At 36.4% G+C, this 16,209-nt stretch overlaps 2 protein-coding genes and 1 long non-coding RNA gene across 4 annotated transcripts; 1 reads left to right on the forward strand and 2 right to left on the reverse strand.

The window, feature by feature from the left end:
- Nucleotides 1-740: 740 nt before the first annotated feature.
- LOC114463613 (specifically androgen-regulated gene protein) lies at nt 741-6,173 on the reverse strand. The gene is made up of 4 exons (XM_028447277.1): nt 6,073-6,173; nt 3,215-3,338; nt 2,867-3,047; nt 741-2,055 (listed from the first exon to the last, which is right to left on the reverse strand). Exons 2-4 carry the CDS (start codon nt 3,302-3,304, stop codon nt 992-994), a joined length of 1,335 nt encoding a protein of 444 aa, XP_028303078.1. The 5' UTR covers nt 3,305-3,338; nt 6,073-6,173; the 3' UTR covers nt 741-991.
- Nucleotides 2,218-3,358, forward strand: LOC114463614 (uncharacterized). Its single transcript, XR_003674109.1, has 3 exons — nt 2,218-2,323; nt 2,886-3,082; nt 3,223-3,358. It is a non-coding gene; the product is annotated as an uncharacterized LOC114463614 (long non-coding RNA).
- Nucleotides 6,174-10,866: 4,693 nt separating the features above from the next.
- On the reverse strand, nt 10,867-15,354 carry yod1 (YOD1 deubiquitinase). 2 transcript variants are annotated; one of them, XM_028447142.1, is made up of 3 exons: nt 15,296-15,354; nt 13,588-13,800; nt 10,867-12,403 (listed from the first exon to the last, which is right to left on the reverse strand). In XM_028447142.1, exons 2-3 carry the CDS (start codon nt 13,793-13,795, stop codon nt 11,706-11,708), a joined length of 906 nt encoding a protein of 301 aa, XP_028302943.1. In that variant the 5' UTR covers nt 13,796-13,800; nt 15,296-15,354; the 3' UTR covers nt 10,867-11,705. The 2 variants fall into 2 exon arrangements, with proteins under 2 accessions (XP_028302943.1, XP_028302942.1); XM_028447141.1 differs by having other exon boundaries at nt 15,189-15,311.
- Nucleotides 15,355-16,209: the final 855 nt, after the last annotated feature.

Genomic DNA, 16,209 nt, shown 5'->3' on the forward strand with positions numbered 1-16,209 from the left:
ATGTCCGGTTGGTTTCTTAATTACCCCACAAAGTTTCTTCTGGATCTGATCTAGACTGTGCATTTTATCACGTTTTTTCAACAAAAGAAATGAGGGAAGCCCATACATTTGGACCTATAGCATGGTAATGGGGATAGAAATTCCTTCCAAGCCTTTAAAGTGTGAATGATCCAGAATAACTGCCAATATCTGGCAAAGAGGAGATTTACTGTAGAGCTAAGCAGAGGTTTGCGTTTTCAGTTCTCTTGTTAAATGTGTTATATTTGTATTATTTGACAGGTGAACAGAATGAATCATTAATGACACGTACCTACAGTATAACAAAAAACCCTATACTTTCACTCCAATTCAAATATTTCACTGAATTCAGCACAAAACACCTTTTTCAACTAGAAAACCAATGCACTCTTAAGAGCAACATGCAGACCAAGTCTATCACTCAGTGAAAGAAGCTCACTAAAGCCCTATGATGGCTGCAGTTTTGATTTCATCCAAAACGCACATAGTAAAGACGATTGTCAGTGTGTAACATTTTGAACAGCTGCTTTTAATTTGAAGTTATCAAAATGATAAAAGTTGAAACACAATCTAGAAGTCATTAAAGTTTGATTCACTCAATAACAGCGTTGTTCACTGACATTTAGTGTAAAATAAAGAAATCTATCACTGCAAAATGATACAAAGAATTTAGTGTTTTGTCTTTATCAAGAGCATGGTTTACTTCATTTCTCAGAGATGTAATCATCAATCTGCTCACAGGCACGTGTGTGAGATAAGATACAAGCTATGAATGGTCCAACATCCAAATTTTAAAGCAGCCTTGAACTGATGATAGGCACTGATGTTTTTTTATTTTTTGTTTTATTTCTTCTCCTTTCATTCTTTTTCTGTCTTTAAGTCATGAATGATCAAACTCCCATTAGATTCTTTGCTTGCCTTTACCCGATGCTTCTCTTCCAGTATATCTGCAGTCCCAGATTGTTGACTGACCTCAATTTTTTAGCAGTCCAAGTTTTCTCAGAGCTTCTTTCCGATCCGCTCCCATCCCAGGCACCACCATGGCGGTATAAACCACCTGTGAGGTGGATGGCTGTCGGACTTCGTCCCGTGTGCTACTGCTTGTTCGTACCATCTTGGCTGAAGTATGATGAGACTGCTCTGTGAAGTAACTCCTGCTTCTGTGGCCGTCCACGGTGGCCGAGCGCTCCATGCCCACTTTTCTGGACCTGTTGCATTGTGCAGAGCTTTGGACCGTGGTAGGCTGCTGGTCATTTCTAGAGTAGCAATGGAAACTGGCACTGCTCTGTAGAGCTTTGTTCTTGGGCTCTGGGGGCACTTGGGAGTGACAGAATGAAGGACTCCGTGAGGGACTGCAGTTAGTAGGGCCTCGAGAGGGGAATCTGTTGACGTCTTTTGCCATCTCATCATCTTTTAGAAGGCCCAGTTTCTGCAAAGCTTCGAGCCTCACGCATTGAGGATCCTGTGCATTCTTGATATTGTAAAAAGACTTTGAGGGTGTGGATCCTTTTGATGTTTTTACAGGTATGTTCGCAGGAAGGGCCTTTGGCTTTGGGGCCACAGCGGGGGGATTCGTCTTGGGCTTGGAAACCTCTGAGTTAAAGTTGTCAGATGGAGATGGATTTCTAGGGTTTGGGGCTCTCACGTGACGCAGATGTTGGTCCGAGTCTATTGTGTGATCGACCGTGGGGCACAAAGGCGTCTTCTTTACCGACGCACTTTTCCGCAAATGTACAAGTGCGTCGTAGGACAGTGGTCCTCTTGGTTGGAGACTGTCGGTGGTCCTCCCTGGGTGGTCCTTGAGTTTTGTTGGAGGTACTGTCACAACGTTAACTTCTAAAGGTACTGGAGGTGCTTTGGGTGTCTGAACAGGTTTATCGTCTTTAAAGGTGACTCGAAGCTTTGGGGCATTAGCATTGGAAACAGAACACTGTGAGCTGTTGGCCACCACAAAAGGAGTGGGTACCAAGTAGCTGTAGAGCAGTTTGCCCCCCATGTTCCTCCTTACGGATTCAGTAGGAGGAGCATCCGGCAAACCTGAAAGACAAAAACCCATCAAAACATCACTCAAGGTTAGTAATGCACGATGTTGTATCGGCCAATGTTAGGTTTAAAATTAAGTATTAGACATTGGCCATTCCGCTGATATAAATAGCTGAGCTGATAAAATAACAGGTTTTGCTTCCTTGACCAACCCATAGACCTCATATAGGCAGACGCCTCATCGGACGAGGAGAGGCGGGACTAAGCAGCGCCATCTTGTATGTGTGGAGCAGACTGCAGGAGTGTTTGTTAATCAACGAAGGTAAGAGACACTCAACAATCTCAAAGTACAATTATCCACTGAATTTATCGATTAAAAAGGTTTAATTATTTATTTTTTTGTCATATATTGCTATGATGCCTAATACTTGGATCTTGTAAAAATGCTGTTTTGACCAATAAAGACAAAATGTAAGTATAGGTAGGTACGTAGTAAATGTGAGTTAAATTTGGTGAGTTTAGAGACAATGTCAACAGGAAGAACAAGTTCTATTTGGAGATGATCCGGAAGGTACTGTAGATACAGTATCCAGAACAGGTTTTGGTGACTTTGCGCCTCTAAACCTGCGGAGGTTTGTGCTCTGAGTGCTCTTGTCTTATGTCTGCATTTGCCAACATGATAAAGAATAATTCAGTATGTTAATTCCTCTACAGAAACTAGATGAACCATTAGGTGTGGGGGGAAATATCATTGGTTACTGGCCAAAGAACTTGTAAAATATTGGTTAAAAAGCATCCCTACACCAGCTATTTTCCAGACTTCTGTACCTCTGCATCTTCATCTGCTTTTTTAATAAAAAATCACCTTGCTTGTTTTTGTTCAGAGAGGCTGACAGATCTGCTAGTTTGGTCGCGAGGTTGCCCGGATTGGGAAGTTCATCTGTAGACAGTCGACCATCCTCAACATCCAAAGACTCAATTGTCTCTTCTAAAAACATAAGACAGGCCTTTTCCTCGGCTGACAGATGCTCCAAGCTGTCATCGCTCTAGAACACAGAACAACAAGAAATTCCCTTTGGGGGTAAATAGTCATTTTCACTTTCTGGATATTTTTTGGTTGATATTTTTGATTCTGGTTTCTGACACTGGATCATCTTAGGACAGTGTAGCCTACATTATTTAGAATATTAATAACTGAAACTTGATTTCTTACGTTATTAGAGTTGGCACTGACAACACTGTCCCAGCTACCAGCGCTGTCCACAGCACTCCTCGTCTCCAGACCAGTGATGCTTTGGGGCATCTTCTCCAGGGTTTAAAGCCACACTACATCCAGTCTGGAAAAGATGAAGAAAAAAGTCAGGTAAACACTGCTTTTGTATTTTTGTCATAAAGACATTGATTAATTGACGTTCATAAATTTGTGCTGCAGGATAAATGTTTGACATTTAGGAAGATATATGATTTTATATCGAGTACTAAAAGGAACTTTTCTTTATTTTGCATCTTCAAGAAATCCTACTTTTCACGCGTGTAAAATTCCCATATTTAGCACAAAGGTTCAGTCCCATCCCAGATGACCTCAGCTGCAAAAACAGCCCTCTGAAGTTTAACATTTTGAAAATTCGCAACAATTTACCATTTGTGCTGCAGATTTGATGTCACAAAAGTGACAAAACGTTTGTACTTTTAAACCTATGGAAAATTATGAAGTCCATCACTGTAAAACGTATTAAACCTCCTCCTAAAATCTTTGCCCAATTGACACCAAACTTGCTACAGCTCATCTTCAGATTGTCCTACACAAACCATCCACACAGATTTTTGATTTATCTAAAATTGAGCTTATGGTGCATCAAAACGTTTCACTATAAATGGTATTGTAAACATATACTAAATCAGTTTTTAATGATCTTTTTTTTAATTTAACTTTTTTGGAGTCATTGCAAACATTTCTGAATTTTATCTTAAAAACTGATTTCATTTAAAAAAAAATTTTTTTTTTTACAGCATCTTAAATTTTGCTCTCATGTAAACAGTTGTAATAAATTAAAAAAAATGGCATTTTCAAACATTGTTTTTTCCACTTATGGAGCCAAAAAATTATTGTTTCAAACAAAATACCAACATCTGTGTCTAAATGCAATTAGCATATTTTTGTTTCCAGCCGATTTATATCAGCTAAAATTGCCTGGCCCCGACCTTTGATGTGCAGCAGCTATAGTATACTGTTTTGTTTGTATTTTCTTTACTGTGGTTTTTGAAAGTTTTTGACCTTAAAGTAGCAAGTTTAATTTTTTTTATTTTATATCAGACAAACAACAAAATGAAAAATAAATGTAGGAGTTTCACTATGATGACTCATTAGGGAGTGGATGAGTCTTTAAATGGTTTAAACTTGTATTTCTTAAAATATGGCACGGACTCTGTGTGTTTTAAAACACATTGTTATTTCTACAACACACACAGTGTGTGTGTGTGTGTGTGTGTGTGTGTGTGTGTGTGTGTGTGTGTGTGTGTGTGAGAGCAGCTCTCATCCTTAGTAACGTAGCTCTCTGATGAATGGACTGCTTTGCTGATAGCCTAGTTTACCGTTCCTCTGACAGACATAAGTCATCCCACTGCATGTGACTTGGATTACAGAACACATGGTGCTCCTAATCTTCTTCTACTGGATCAGTTTCACAGGGAGTGGAGGGCAGCACTAATGATCTCCTGCACGTTACATGATATCCAGTTTGACCATCTTCGTCTACCAGTACCCTGCGGTAACGTTTCATATTGATGAATATATCTTAGGAGAAAAGGGAAAAATAATCTGTAAAAGCAAAAGATACAACTGGTAGAACATAAATTGCTTTTCACTTGCTGGTAAAAATGAGCTTTAACTGTTGTATAAAGAATTCTTTGTCTTCATGTTCAACATTTGAGCTGAAGGGGCAGCGAGTGGCCAAATGAGACTCAAAGCCTCTCTGTTCAGTTTCCCTGCTTTACTGAAACAGTATAAAGTGTAAATGTGGAATCACACGTGTCAGTCCTCATAAATCTGAACATTATGAACTCTGTGATGGAGTTTGTTGTGGTTTTAATGAGTTTGATTAATAAGGAACCGCCGTTGTCTTGCAGGCTTAAGTTTAAACACATCTTTTTCAATTTTGTTTGTAATTGTTTAAAGAGTATTTTATTTGATTTATTTATTTTTGAACATGTAAAAACAAAAACAATACATAAAGAATGTCACAAAACAAGTTAATTTAAGTAAGAAGATTTAAATAAAACATTTACACGCTCAAAAAAGGAGAAAGAAGAAGTCCGACTTATTTAATCCTAGCCCTCTTATACCCAATATAACCACTGTATCTATGAGCTACTTATATATAATACATACACATATGCACCCATACATATATATATATATATATACAACTACACATACATCTAAATACATAAACAATGTGCATACAGTTGAATACTACCCATACACAATTTATACTTATAATATAAACTACCTATATACCTCCTCAGTTTTGTAGTTGTTTAAAATCTGTTTTTTGTATATATTTTAAAGTTGCGTATGTTTTTACAGTCCTTTATTTCATCTGTTAAACTATTCCATAATTAAAACTTACAGTAAGCAATTATACACACTTTTAAAAACCTGCAATTTGCCTTCAATACAATATTCATATCATAATGCTAAAAGGAAAACACAATATTATATTAGAGGTAAACACTGATGTGACAAACTTGTTTGAACATTAGTTTGTTCTTAGTTCTGCTGTGCTTTGATATTGGCTGTAAAAGCAGCTTTTATTGTCCTTAATCATTGCTTTGGAGAAGATTATGTAATAATAACATCCTTACTTAACCCTTCAACACTGTCTTCAGACTTTACTGGGACAAAGTTGAATTAAAACGAGCAGCAGGATTAGTTTTTGACTAAAACATTATTCCACAGTGTAAAAATATACAATAGCCAACAATAAAATAAATCCTCAGATAATAGTTTTAACCCATACACTTTATTAGTTGATAAGTAATAAATGACAGGGACAATAATGTAGAGTCTACCTTCACATGGAGGGACGTCTAGTCATCTTCACTCAGTCCACGAGCAACTGAAGACGCTGCTCCACGACACCTGCCTCCAGGATTTTGTGCAATAAGCTTCCAGCCAATCAGAGCGCAGCGTCCCCCCCCCCCTTCCTCAGTGCTGTGATCCCTGTCCTTATTGTGCCAGCAGCACCTGTAATCTGATTCAGACTCTGGCTTGTTTCTGAGTAGTAGAACATTGTTATTAATCCCAAAGCTTTAATAAGTGATGTTAAATTATGTTTCTTGGTTATACATTAAAAGAAAAAAAAGGTACATTATTTTTTAATTTGTGCTCAGAGCATTCAAAAATAAATAAAAATAAACAAAAGGTTCAATATAAGATGAAAAATGTACAAAAACTGGTAGATTGTAAAAGACATAACAATGTAGAAAAAGATTTAGCAATTTTTAAAAAAAAAAATGGTAAATGGACTTGATTTTATGTAGCGCTTTATCACCACACTGAAGCAGTCTCAAAGCGCTTTACATATCAGCTCATTCACCCAATCACTCTCACATTCACACACCAGTGAGACAGGACTGCCATGCAAGGCGCTAGTCGACCACTGGGAGCAACTTAGGGTTCAGTGTCTTGCCCAAGGACACTTCGACACATAGTCAGATAGAAAAGGTAAATGCCAGAGTGTTCACCTTGTCAACCATAAGTGAACCTACCCGGGAAAGTGTTGATCATAAATATATCGGAGATATTTTGTCCTCAAAATTAAATTTACTAGAACAGTTTGAACTAGTAGATATCTACAGAAGACATGGGCAACTATCCCCCATAGTAAACACATAATAGTTGTGGAAAAATACACAAAACAACAGGAAAAATACACAAAATGATTCCAAAAACACACTAGATGACTATAAATATACACAAAAATAACTGAAGAATACACAAAATGACACCATAGATACACTAGTGACTCCAAAAACACAAAACTGCAACAAAAACAGACAAAATGCTTTGTTTTTTCTCGTATTAATGCTTAGATTGGTCATTACTTTGAAGTAGCTCACGGTTTCAGAAATGTTGGTGACCTCTGATTTAAAGATACTGAATAAAGCAAAGCGTTTAAAACGTCCCTTTATTGACAGAGAATAATAATCATGAAGGATAACTGGCATTAATTTAAAAAGGTAGGAAATACTTAAATTTCAACATGCAACACTTTTTTTTTATTCACGCAAATTATTTCATTTTCAAACAACCAGTTCTGAAACATTTCATAGGAAATAATCATGTTCCTATTTTACTAGCCACTAATTACTTTTATTTAATCAAAACATGTTTTTATAGTTTAACAAATATGTAAGATTTCATTAAAAAATCCATTTACCATTGTTGTTTTTTTCTTTAAAAAAAAAAAAAAAAAAAATCTTATCACAATTACCAAACAACACCAAATCTGCAGCACCTTTTACGTACTGTACACCTATCTGAGACACTTGAACTCATTTGTCACAACGTTTCAGTAGAAAACATTTAAGGATTTATAATTCAATACCGTAATATGGAAAAAATTTTTGGGAAGCCTGCAAGCCCCTCCAACACAAAACACAGGTGGAGACAGGCAGCGTGTTTCTGAGGCTGCAGGAAGAAAACGAGTGAAAATTATCAAATTTTCGAATTTTCCTGATGACTGGCTCTGTTTTTTTTTTGTTTTTTTTTAAATTGAAGCCTGACAAATAAATCAGCTTTTTGAGACAGATCCCAATGCTTTAGTAACACTAAAAGCTGTAATTCAGAGTTTACTTTAATGGTAAATTCAGTCATTATCTACTCAACACTTTAGTAGGTTGTAGATTAAAAATTTCCACTAAAAACAGCTGTGGTTACAGAGGAAAACAGCTTTTAGAATGAGCAGTAAAACATTAACAGTTAAAGAAACTGTCCATTAACTATAACTGCTCATGTTGGATAAAAGTGTCTGTTAAATGGAATCGTGATCTTGTGCTTATAAAATAACCCAGCCAAAAAACTACATGCCTCCAAACTGCTCATCTGCTGACCTCTGTAGACTGTAGCGTTTTTTTTGTATGTACAGTATAATAAACTCTAACGTTAAAAGTTGTAGCTACAGTGAGAGGACGGTCAGTTGGTTGAACAACGATGCGCCAAAGTTACTTAAAATAAAACACATTTAATTCAACCATTATAGCACTGGGTCTGTGCTAATGCCCACCTGCTGTTTGTTTCTAATGCTAATGCTAACACATTTATCAGGAGTAGCTCAGTGGGATTATAGCAATATAGCTTACTTTTTGCTGACCTGCCACTAGGAAAAATAAAGAAAAGCCTTAATTTTGGGCGGGGCTCCTTGAGCAGTTAAGACACACCCAGTTTATATTATAAAATCTCCAATTAACGATCTATGCTATGCTAACTAGCTACTCATTACTCAATATAGCTCTCTATTCACTCGTCTCTCAATCCAACCTACTCACCACTGATTGTAGAGTCCACAGGTGGTAGTTTTTTTTTTTTTTATAAAATGGGCGGAGCTAACCGTGCTTGTTTGTGACGAAAGATGGTTCAATGACGTCACAGGACCTTGTTCTCAGCCAATAGCAAAATCCAATTGTAATAGCAGGCTTTCAACCCATAGAGGGCAGTCACTGACATTTCACAAAAAACAAAACAAAACAAAAAAAAAAACACGCCAAATTGAAATGCTTAAACTTAAATGTTGAGATTTGGACCAGGATCAATCATCAACAATACGCAAATATACATGTAATGAGTAGATAAGGGGGTTTTGGGGTTTAGTTACTTTTTAAATTAATTTGAATTGATTTTCCTTTAAATGGCCTGATAACGATTTATAAAATCCAAAAATAAATTATTTAATAAGTCTTTTCTATCGTGTTTAATGTACTGCTGTGGGCGCTATTCTGAATGCAAACATTAATATTTTTAATATTGCACCAACTTAGAGTTACTTTCCACTGTTTACAGCATTAGTTCTCTGAGAATCTCTTCCATATGCTGTAAAAATAGTTATTAGAAAAAAATAAAAAATCACATCCGTATTTAATTAATACTGATACTGTGAATGAAATATATTTAACCAAATTGAAAGTCCAATGGAATTTAATTGAATCTCATATTAAATTGAATCAGAAAAATGTAAACTTAATCAATTTGGGAACTTTTAAACCATACCCAGCTCTAATTGCTATACTGTTGTTACATTTAATCTTTTTTTTTTTTTTTTTTAAATTCACCAGTTCTGATCTTATATTTGTATCAAATTTGGCTCCAACTGAATGATGACAATGATACAAAACAATTATAATAAATAATTTACTCTTGTTAAAAATTAAACCTAACTCTGTTGAATTAGGAGAGAACAATCTGAACAAAAACCAACTGTGTTAGAACAGAACGACTCTTACACAAAAGTGAAACTTTTTCTCTTTATTTGTGACAACACTGAAAGAAATCAAGTAAATCCAGTTGATTCTGTAGTCAGTGCTTTGTGTGCAACATTCATTGTTAGTCATGAGAACATGAATCCTGCCAGTTTTCACCATAAGAATGTTAAAAACAAAGATAAACTATTTGCTTTAAAATAATTTCAAACCACCTGTTGACCTTTTGAGAAAAGAGAAACACCACTGAAATGACCAAATCCTATTAATATACTTCTGAAACATAAAACCCCCCCCCCAAAAAAAAAATAAAAAATATTAATATATCCTGTTAATACAGTTGTTTTTTAACTAATGCGTGAAATAAAAAAGTGCATGCTTGACAATTCTTTTAAGTCACAAGCATCAAAAGAAGTGAAGCGATGACACCTGAAATATGACAACATGCTCCCCTGGTGCAACGGAATCTCACTTCATGCACAACCCTCAAATATTTCAAAGTAAAACTACAAACTATAGAGCTATTAAATAGAAGAAATGAAGTGTTAATCCTGACTAGTGAGCACAATGTGCCTAAAAACACATCAAAAGTTGATCTCAAACAGTGTCACCCAGCATTGTGATATATATACGTTGGCAATGCACACACACACAGTGAATTTTAGCTTCTTACAGCAGGATGTTAACGGAGATATTCTACAGCTAAAGTGAGCTGTAGAATTTTTTTTAGCACCATTAATGTTTTTTTTTTAAAAACTAATATTTAGCATTGAAACACTTTCAGACATTGTTCACATTAAGTCACGACACAGATTCTAAACTATAAATTTGTCATAACTTAAAATGCAAAATTTCTTACTCAAAAATGTGAAGGACAGTAAACAACAAAAACCAAAAAAAAACTTGTTTTGTGAATAAATCCAGCCTAACGTTGACAATAATGAACTTAAAAAAGTGCTGAAATCATAATCTGTTAAACATAAAAACATTATGTATAACCGACATTAGTGAATAACAGTCAAACCTGATGTGCTGCTTTAAGACAAGTGTGACTGGGATCAAGTCAAGATGAAATCATGTTGGTTTCATGACATTGGTCACCATGTAAAGCATATGTGACGTTTAAAGGGATCCTCCACTGTTTTTACAAATGTGGCCCAAAATCTTTTAAACGTCCTCATTAGAAGATCTATGCCTAACAAAATGCGTTATAATGCACCATATTCATTTTTTTTTTTTTTTTTTAAAAAGGGACTACTTTACCGTTTTAGAACCTGTATTCTGCCATCTTGAAATCACATGATTAACGATGTCACATGGCCCCATTTAAAAAGGGACTACTTTACCGTTTTAGAACCTGTATTCTGCCATCTTGAAATCACATGATTAACGATGTCACATGGCCCCATTTTCCTGTAAACATCCCATTGTTTTCTATTGCAGTGAAGCATTCAGCCTATTTTTTTAGATCATCTCACAGCTTTTTAGATCAAAATGACAATTTGTGATGCTTTTAATTGCTGTAAATAATCAAGAAAAATTTGAGGTCTATCCTCAGGGTTTGTGTCTTCAACAGTCTTGTGATTTACTTGCCAACTTCCACCACCAGAGCGTGTCAGCGCACTGTTTCAGGGGGGAGTAAAGGTCCCTTAAGAGAGCTCTTCTTCTCTGCTTCTAAGTCTACTACGAAACCATAGTTGGAACTGTTGCCTCCTGCGGTCATAAATTATTTTAACTGTTTTTATCCTCTTTCAGGAAACAAAATAGGTTTACATCGACATCTTTAACTTCTCCTGATTATTTAGAGCAACCAAAAGCAGCACAAGTTGTGATTTTGACTGAAAAAGCTGCTAAATGATCTAAAAAGCAGAGTTGAATGTTCGCTCCATTAAAAAACAATGGGATGTTTACGGGCAGTGGGGGCGTGTGTGACATCATCAATCATGTGATATCAAAATAGCAGAATGTTAATTAAATGAATGTGATGTAAAATAATGTGTTTTTTAAGGCATAGATCTTCTAATGAGAACGTTTCAAAGGTTTTAGGCCACATTTGTAAAAACAGTGGAATATCCCTTTCATAACAGCAAGTTTAGAGACTCCACACAGTCTCTGAACATGTCAGTGGACGATGTGAGGTAGAGGATCACAGAAGCTGACGGACCAACAGAGCAACAGGCTGTGGTGGGTTTGCATTTGTAGAAGTGAGGACGACAACGCCATTTTTTTCACACTTCACCAAAGTTGGTGTGGCCCGTCTCCTTGGCGTGCTCCCGTGCTTCTTTCTGTCCCACTAAACCCATCTGACACACCATGCAACGCAACGCGAAGCGGTTCACATCTGTGAACTGCCGCTTGCGCCGAGCTTCATCAGCAAGCTCCAGGGCCTGGGCCAGGATCACGTCGTCCGTGGTGGAGAAGATAGTCTGAGGAGGGGCGTCAGAGCCCGGGACCTCTTTCTGCAGCGGGTCATAGTGGATCCCGTCGTAGATTAGCAAGACCCGTTTGGGGTAACCCGCGTCCTCTCCGAACCGATCCACGCGGACAGTCTGAGTGTCCACCACGCAGATCTCACACTGGTAGAACTTAGAGAGGATGGACACCTCGATGGCTCCACCCCACGTGTCGTCGCGTCTGATCCACGTACAGTACTCCTCATTGGTTTTCCCCAGCACTGCTTCACAGTAGGCCGTGGGGTTACTGGACACGATCTGCGCTATGAGGCCACGCATCTCAGGGGCGCACGCCGGGTCGTACACGCCCCCTTCCACTACGTAGTAAACACTGGTGAAGAGGCAGGAGTTATCGGCCGGCACTACACGGCGTGCCAGCACGGGTGAGGCTTCCAGACGAGGAGCTTTAGTTACAGCAGAAACGTTGTTGGGCTTTGGCTTGTTTTTCTCTTCCTCAACAATAAGAGTGTCTCCTATGGACAGACAGTACATAACACACACAACACAGTTAATGTGGGTCACATGTCGTGTGGGGAGTAGAGTGGAATTGACATTCTGAGACAGAAAAACCAATCTGACCTTTTTCTTTTTTTCCCCTCACATCATAATGTATTACCAATAAATTAAATATGTGCACCTTTAAAAAAAAAAACTTTTTAGAACGATTTCATACCTTCACTTCCCACAATGTAATCAGACTTCTTATGCCTCCACCTCCCACAATGCACCATTGCCAATCAACAAAAGTGCATCATATTCTGACCAAAATGGCAGCTCCCCATAGTAATTTTTTTTTCTAAAAAGTCCTTTTAATGTGTTTTATTATAAAAAGGTGCACATATTTTGTTTAATGGTAATACACTTAATACATTTTTGTTACATACATTTCCACTACAGGTACCCTTTAAAATCAGGCCCAAGTGTCATGTTTAGGGACAATATTGCACATCTACACACTATTTTTCACAGAGAAACAGGCGAAAGTGTGACAAATATGTTCAATTCTACAGAGGATAATCCCATCCCAAATCTCTCACTATGTGTAGCAGATCAAGTCGTGATCATGTTATCCTGTGATTGGAAATCAATGCAGAACTTCATCTGAAGTGTGTTTCTACCGTGTTGTGATGAACAAGCGGTTCAGATGACTATGTTAAGGTTTCATTTATTTAGACAACTGTTCCTCAGGAAACCCACTTTGATCTCCTGACATGTTTCGACTGACAACTGCCAGTCTTCGTCAGAGACGTCTGCTGATCGCTTTGATGTTTCCTTTGAAGATAGACTGACAGTTGTCAGTAGAAACATGTCAGGAGTTCAAAAGTGAATTTCCTCAGGAACGATTGTCTGAGTAAATGAAACTTTTACATAATATTCAAAAAGTTAATACAGTTCAGATTACTATGACTGGAAGGAAGACTTACACAAACACAGGGAGAACATTCAAACTCCAGACAGGAAGGAAGGAAAGAAAACTTATACAATTGAAAATGAATAACAGTAGTTGACTTTATTAACCTCATTTAGCATGTTCGGTACCATTTCAGGAAGTTTAATAGCCAATAAATTCATCCAAACAGGTAAAGATGATGAAACTGAAAATTGTAATTGATATTTCCAGTGGATATTTATAGGTAATATTAAATTCTCCACACACCTGATTTGATGGGGTAATCCTTAAGGTGAGCGTCTCCGTTTTGAAGATCAAGGCTGGATGGTGGGTATCCAACCATTATTTTCTGCACATCACAGGGAATCCCAGTCAGTTCCTCCACCTTGGTCTTTAGCTCCTGCACCAGGGACTGGTGAGTCAGGCCCTGCATTACGTGGCTGCCATTTTTGGTCTTACAGCGAAGCCGCAACATTATGTCTAAACAACACAATACATACAAACAAAAAATAAGACTGCAGAGCTCAGGAGGATATTTTTTTTTTTCAGGAGGATATTTTTTGCACATTAACTAAATATGTATTATTTGTAGTTTATTCAATTGCTCAGACACTAACTACTGATGACTGATAGTTTCATCTGTTCATATCAAAAGAAGGAAATTATTAGCGTTGATCTTTTAATATACATGAATTTTGAGCTCACCTTATTCAACATATTGACCATATTTCAAGAGAATACAGAGAATACAAGCTGGAGTCATGTTTTACAGAGGAAGAAGAACACTTCCTTAAACGGTAAATTAATTTTATTTTGGCAGTCTTCAGAAAAGCATAAAACAGAACAAACACTCAATTATCTAACTAATCATCTGAAAGGGTGTGGGTTGAAGCAAAAGCTTATACACACATACAAAAACTAAATAAGGCTCTCTTGATAATATCACAATAAAAAATAATTAGGAAACGAATATTACTATTTTTACAATAGACAATCAATATATGTTCTACACAAAGTTGTATATATATATATACAGTTTATACTTGCACATGCAACATATATACAGTACATACATACACATGCATGTATATAATAATGTATTACTATTTAATATTATTTACTACACAAATTTCATCAATTACATTATACATAGAAAATATAATGTGGAAATATTTAATGTTATAATATGCTGTATCCCAATATATACATTTTATTATTAAGTATTAATATATTTTATACCATTATATACATATTATATATTATAGTTGTCTCGGGATGAAATTTTTTGCTTTTCTTTCTTATACCTACTATATTAACTATACATGATTTAAAAATATTTTTAAACTGGTTTATTTTATTTCATCCTTTAGGCTGTTCCATAGTTTGACGTTAACGTCCACGTATCATAAATAACATCATTTATACATTAGTGACACCTCAGCTGCTATTAATAGCTGCCTTAGGGTCATTAGCTTGTATGCTAAAGTAGCCATCGGGATGTATTTGTGATTATTATTATTATTAATAAATCAACACAGTGGCACTCCAACAATCAAAGAAGTGCTGATTAAGCAATAAAACACGTGACTGCCATTGCATCGCTTTGTTTTGGTTCCTTTGTTCGGTTGTTGCTGACATGCTAACAAGCTGCATGTAGAGCAGAAACATATGTGTGAAAACAAACTAAATTATCACACTTATTATCACGACTTCAACAGACAAAGTCCACCTGTGTCAGAAGATGAAAATGACAAATAAAGTGAATCAAAGCTCAGCTAACCACGTCAAAGAACTATCACTGGATGTGGGTAAATTGCTAACCTAAACGCTTGTTTGGCTTTAATAGGACTTTTTCTTTCATAACTTACGTCTTAGTTGGTTTGTACTAGTGTTTAACCCGTAAACTGGCTTCTGTATGAACCACATAAAATGCTAAACAACTCTAAACATAGCAGAGAAGTGTTGCTCATCTTACCAGCCGTACACCAAAGCCCTGTCTGCCGTAAACAATAAACATCCAGCGGGTGACGTTTACGTACTTACGTCAGAATGACGCAATGACGCTGCCTTTCGAACGTGCTACGGCATTTACCGTAAATGTTCTAATAGAGAATACATTTCTAGTGGGTTGGCCCCAAGCCATAGAAACACCGTTCCAGGAAGTGTATGGGAAAGACGAATATATATTTGTTCTAAGTGTCTGGAGGTACGGTGGCGCCGCACTCACCGCTAACTGTTTTCATTTATTATATTTTATATTTATTTTTATTATTATAAAAATTCAAAAACACATTTTTATACAGTGATTTTTTAAAATTTGTATCAATTACTAGACATTTCAGGTGACCCCAAGGTTGAAAAACAGTTACCTAATGAATGTCCAATTCTGTATTTGTTTTGTACAATTATTTTATAGATACTGTTGGCACATAAATTGGATAAATTGATTTAGCAAAAACAGTACTATGTTAAAATACAGAAAAGCATTTATAACAAATATTTTCAGCCATTGTATGTGACATATTCAATGGTGTTTGACATATTGTCATCAATGTTTCCTTCAAGCCAAGGTGAATAAACAAATCGTCCTTGTGTCTTTCAAAAATAACTTTATTGTCATCCTTATAGTCAGATCAATTATTAACATACAATCAAAATTACACAACCCTCAACCCAAACTTCATCACTTGTTTTATCAAATAAAACGAGATGTTTTTTTCTTCCCTTTTTGGTCTTGTAGGAAAAATATACACATAAAGCAAAACATGTACGGTATGTTGGAGTATGGAGTTAAATGCCAGTCTTTCAAAATCCACCATTTACAGCTATAATCAATTTACACGTTCTGATTACCCTTAGATACAGTGCATGTTTTTGGACTGTTGGACG

This window comes from Gouania willdenowi, chromosome 5 (genome assembly GCF_900634775.1).
Source record: "Gouania willdenowi chromosome 5, fGouWil2.1, whole genome shotgun sequence".
Classification (NCBI taxonomy): domain Eukaryota; kingdom Metazoa; phylum Chordata; class Actinopteri; order Blenniiformes; family Gobiesocidae; genus Gouania; species Gouania willdenowi.